At 33.7% G+C, this 5876-nt stretch overlaps 1 protein-coding gene across 1 annotated transcript; it reads left to right on the top strand.

Annotated features, from left to right (window-relative positions):
* The first annotated feature begins 386 nt into the window (after positions 1-386).
* LOC128636528 (olfactory receptor 6-like) lies at positions 387-4507 on the top strand. The gene is made up of 2 exons (XM_053689526.1): positions 387-1078; positions 4339-4507. Exons 1-2 carry the CDS (start codon positions 387-389, stop codon positions 4505-4507), a joined length of 861 nt encoding a protein of 286 aa, XP_053545501.1.
* The last annotated feature ends 1369 nt before the right edge of the window (positions 4508-5876 follow it).

The following is a 5876-nucleotide window of genomic DNA, read 5'->3' as shown; positions in this document are numbered from 1 at the left end:
CCAAATAAGTAAACTATAAGTTAATTAACAGAACATAAAAAAACACATTTTGGTTGTGCAATGAAGCTTAATTTATTTTCTTAGTTATATCATTATGTTTCTAATGTTTTAAAATGTAATAAAATATTACATTATAAAAGTTTTAAACATTGTAATCTTGAAATTTACAGAAAACTTGAGATACAATGCACCCAAATCAGACCACGGTGACGTATTTTATCATTAAAGGGATTTCCGACCTCCCAGAGCTACAGATGCCAATCTTCATTTTTTTTCTGCTTATTTATTTAACCGCAGTTGGTGGAAACATCTCAATACTTTTACTCGTCTGCTCGGAACCTAAACTACAAATTCCCATGTATTTCTTCCTTTGTAATTTGTCAATGATGGATCTCTTTTCTACGACCATTACCCAACAAAAAGTGCTTATTGCCTATATATCGGGGGATAAAACTATTCCCTTTATGGGTTGTATGGCACAAATGTATATATTTCTGTCCATAGCCTGTGATGAGTTTTTGATACTAACGGCAATGAGTTATGATCGATATGTAGCCATCTGTAACCCTTTACATTACCCAATGGTCATGAACCGTAGAGTCTGTCTTCTGTTGGCCACTGTCTGCTGGATGTTGGGATTTCTAGATGCATCACCTCATCTTTGGTTACTATCGAACTTTTCTTGCTATAGGTCCAATGAAATTAATCACTACTTCTGTGATATTGTTCCTCTTATGAAACTTACTTGTAATGATACCTCTATACTGGAAGTTTATACAGTGATAGCTGGATTTACAATGGTCGGCTTAATTCCTTCTTTACTTACCGTCACCTCTTACGGTTTTATTATAAACACTGTTTTGAGAATTCGTACTAACGCAGGAAGACGTAAAGCCTTTTACACATGTTACTCACACCTCACTGTTGTTATACTTCTTTATACATCACTTTTCTCCCAATATACAAAACCAACTTCTGAGGACAACTCAAATACTAAAAAACTGTTATCTCTCTTTAATACAGCTGCAGTGCCTGTGTTAAATCCTTTAATTTACAGCTTAAAAAACAAGGATGTCAAGTCAGCAGTGAGACGGCGGCTGCAGTGTTGTAAAGCTATTTTTTGAATGGGTTCCTAGAGATTCAATTTTACCTTTAATATGTTCTTCATCTAATAATATCTCCTCTAACACTTAGATGTCCTGAATTCACTCTATCCTCATGTGAATACAATAAGAAGCATGGATGTATAGCGCTATGAGTATAGCTCCAAATTTTAGGTTAACAGAGAATGTATGAATAATGACTTTGTAAACAACAATAAATATAAAATTGTCATTATTGTCATGGTTATGATTTCATGCTTTGAAAAAAAAATAGAGGGTATTTTTTACTCCCCCCTCATTTAAAACAAACAATCATTTATAGAGATGAACCAGAACCAGACCTGGATACATTAAGTCACATTTATGAAGGTGTGGGAGGACAGGATTTCTGGGCAAGGAACCTGTCCACTCACATTCAATGTTCATGATCCAGCATCAACTGGCAGAATTTAAGAGTGCTCAAGAGCTCTCTTTTGCAATACAGACTCCCTGCTTTCATGAACTAATAGCATATAAGCAGGGGTTGCCAGTCACCCCATTTGGATCAGTTCAGGATGATTTTTTATGTAAATATTTTTTATTGAGGTTTAAGTCTTGGCATACAATACGCTTCAATAAACTTTAGTTATAATACAGAACAAAGACTTAGAGTACACCACATTGGCTAATAAAAAGAAGTCCAGTACAAAGAAATCCAATAAACAAAAATTAAATAACATGCCAGCCAAAATGTAAAAATTCTGTATTACTCAAAAGACCACTCTTGGACCTTCTAAGCATAGGCAATAATGATAATAAGAGAGAAGGTACTCAGCTATAAAGGAGGCCGCTCTTGGACCTCATATGGTGAACCTAATTTTTAAAATTCTAAATCTCTAATACCTAGAGAACATTTAGCATATTAATCTCAGTTATGTATGTTTTGCTTACAGGTATACAGTATCTTAGAGCAACTTTGTAGAAGGCAAGGGCTTATGGGTATGAAAAGAGTCACTCTTGAGCTCAACTTATGGATTAGTGAAAAAAAAGTAGCCTACATATTATATAATGCTAAACAACTAAGCAAGGTAGGATAAACTGTGTATCCTTAATATAGTTAAAGGGCAATATGAGATAATACTCTTTGGGAGGGGAGGAGAACATATTGCTATTGGTTAATCAGGCCTTAAGTGCTAAAGGGAACAGTCTAAGTAAAACCTCTATAACCTGTAGACCCATTTTGATAGAGAACAAGTATACTGGATCACTGAATAAATATAGAGCCGGTGCGAATAACTAATACAAAGCTATAGTTTAACAAAAGCTTGAAAAACCTCTATTATATAAAGCAGTCACATGCAACACAGTAGTAGCTTAAAAAATATAATTCCCATATTATGAAAAGGAGTGTGTAAGTTCTTATATAAATATAGTAGTTCAGTGTAAAATGTTTCAGACCTACTATGTATAGCAACTATAAAGTATGGGATCCTTTCAGAGAGAACATGCTAATAGTATCATATGTTGTTCAATGTAATCATAGATTATAAACATATTAGAACTAATAGGGTCTAGACATCCACATTAATAAAACTATATTATTACTATATAGCCTTAAATTTATAAAGTCAAAATCATAATGATATATTACAAATATTAATAAAGTGAGATGTCATTTGAGGAGTTGCATATGGCTGAACTAGGGGGCTATAATAACAGCTCTATAATTACCAGCCAATAATATAATGTGCCCCATATGTGTCAAAATGTTGGGTACACTCATTGCAATATGAATAGTAAAGTTATATTAAGATGTATGTGTATAATTGGGTGTATATATATTTCAGTGATATAGACAATACGGATACCTATTATAAATAAGGCCATAAAGAGTAACTATATAACCCATTTAAACCGAATCCCAGAGTGTAGTTATTGAACTCAAATGTCAAAATAACCCATAAAAATATGAATATCTATTTGCGTACTGACCCATATTTGAGCAATACAGATATATTTATATGTATCAAATAATACCCTTAAAAACAGTACAATGATAATTTCATGGTTACCATTACTGATATGATATAACCCCAGATACACTCAGTATAAACCAAATAAGAAATAACATAATAGAAAATTGTATAAAGATACCCATTTTGGATCAGATTACGAGTGGCTTGCTAACAGTTGCACGCATGCTATTTCGGGGGTTTATAGCGGATGTTTGTGGGCGTTGGAGGTAGCACACAGTTACAAGGTGAAAATAAACTCAAGCGCAAATTATTTTAATGTGCGGCGGGATAGCTCGACCTCAGAGCTCTGGTTAACTTTTATATATATATATATATATATATATATATATATATATAAAAAATGTGTGTGTGTGTGTGTACATGTATTTATATGTGTGTATATATATATATATATATATATATATATATATATATATATATACTGTATATAGATATATGTGTGTGCATTGAAGCCCTTTGCAGTAAAGTAGCTGAAAACATGTAATATTCATATTTAATAAAGTGTTATACTGTGTTTTACTGTAAATATTTCACATTCCAATGTTCTTCACATAGGGGAATATGTTCTACGTATGTTTAAATAGATATTCCTATATATATCTGTATATATTTATACCTATATATAATGATATATATACTGTATAGGTATAGATATATACTTTACCAAAAATACAATATATATATATATATATATATATATATATGTGTGTGTGAAAATATGTATTTAGGAATCATTAGAACATACCCTTCTATGTGAAGAACATTCAAATGTGAAATATTAATATTTTTCAGTTTTGTGTAATGTTTCACAATCTATTGAAGCCTATGGGGCAATACGTTAATGCGATCGCGATATTCTAACTTAGCCTTTTTAGGCTTTTTAGCCTTGTTTTAGGGTTTAATTTGACCATTTATAAGTTTGGAAAATTGTGAAAGTCTTGTTTTATGAATTATACTTATTGTTCTATTTACGTATCATAGGATCCTACTTTTATGTATTTGTTTTATCTGTATGGTTTAAATATATAAAATATCTTTTTTTGAACACACATAGGACCGTTTTTCTATGGTAGACAAGGGTTTTAAACCTTTGGCGCAGGTTGTACATATCATTTTGTTTTTCTCTAGTTGTTTCTGTCTTTCTTTGGAGATATGTTATGTTATATGTTTTGGATAGATTTTCAGCACACTTATATCTAACCCTTTTTTGTTGTGCAAAGATGGAAAAATCATTTAATCGATGAGAAGCAAAGAAGAGCCAGGCTGAGGTTTACAAAAGACTATGAGGATTGGACAGTAGAGGACTGGAGTAAGGTCATCGTCTCTGATAAGTCCAATTTTCAAGCATTTGGTCATCTAATGGTTAAACAGAGACCTGGAGAGACATAAAAGCCACAGTGCCCTGCACTCATGGTGAAATTTGGTGTAGGATCAGTGATAATATGTGGGTGCTTCAGCAAGGCTGGAATCTGGCAGTTTTATCTTTGTGAAGGATGCATGAATCAAGCTGTGTACATCGTTATACTGAAAGAAAACTTGCTTCCTTCTGCTCTGTCAATGTTCCCCAACTCTGAGGATTGGTTTTTCCAGCAGGACAATGCTTCATGCCATACAGACAGGTAAATCAAGGTATCGATGGAGAACCACTAGATCAAAACTATGTCATGGCCAGCCCAATCTCCAATCCTGGACCCAATTGAAAACCTCTGGAATGTGATTAACAGGAAGATGGATTGTCACAAGCCATCAAACAAAGCTGAGCTTTTCACCAGGAGTGACATAAAGTTACTCAACAGCAATGTGAAAGACTGGTGGAGAGCAGCCAAGACGCATGAAAGCTGTGATTGAAAATCAAGGCTATTCCACCAACTATTGATTTCTAAACTCTTCCTAATTTAAAACATTAGTATTGCGTTGTTTATAAATGAATATGAACTTGTGTTCTATTTCATTATTCAAGGTCTGTAAACACTGCATCTTTAAATAAATGTTTTAAATGATAATATTTTTATTTGGAATGCAGTAAAAATGTTCTCAATAGTTTATAGCAGTGATTTTCAACCTTTTTCAAAATCACACATTGTAGCCTAATACAGCGCATATATATATATATATATATATATATATATATATATATATATATATATATATATATATACACAGTGTATATATATATATATATATACACACACACATTGTACTGTGCTGTCATACCACATGACTCCTACAAACTATACATGACATATTGACATTAATTCACAAACAATCATAATGATTGTCTGTGAATGAATGTCAATATGTCATGGCTGTAAATGATGCCTTATGAGCCTGTCACATAACACCCAATATTTCAAAATTTGAAAGAGGGACACCTCCGCACTCCAGTCCTCCGGTCATGTTCCTGGTGCTGAGAAGGAACGTGAGTGACGTGACCTGGCTGGAACTGTTCTGGAGGAGGAGCAAAGCATGGAGGATTGAAGTGTTACGTTGTGCTGCATGTAGATCCAGCACTAGACACGTGTTGTGGTGGGTGGGGGTTCCTTCCAAGTGTGAACACGGGTCGGGGAGGCGAGCTGCCGCTGCACAGTTACCCTCAGTCACCATCTCACTCAAAATAAAGAAACGGCCCAGAATAAAAAACAAGCAAAATTTAAAAAATATGTCACACTGTTGTCAGTCTGCCGCGACACACCTGAGGATCTCTCACGGCACACTAGTGTGCCACGGCACACTGGTTGAAAAACACTGGTTTATAGAA

The sequence above is a fragment of the Bombina bombina genome, chromosome 7 (assembly GCF_027579735.1).
Source record: "Bombina bombina isolate aBomBom1 chromosome 7, aBomBom1.pri, whole genome shotgun sequence".
Taxonomy (NCBI): domain Eukaryota; kingdom Metazoa; phylum Chordata; class Amphibia; order Anura; family Bombinatoridae; genus Bombina; species Bombina bombina.
This window is presented reverse-complemented; position numbering and strand designations above follow the sequence as displayed.

Coding starts and splice junctions, on each gene's coding strand:
- LOC128636528 (XM_053689526.1), top strand. CDS start 387: ATGGATCTCTTTTCTACGACCATTACCCAACAAAAAGTGCTTATTGCC. Junction 1,079..4,338: donor TTAAAAAACAAGGATGTCAA/GTCAGCAGTGAG, acceptor TGTTGTGCAAAG/ATGGAAAAATCATTTAATCG.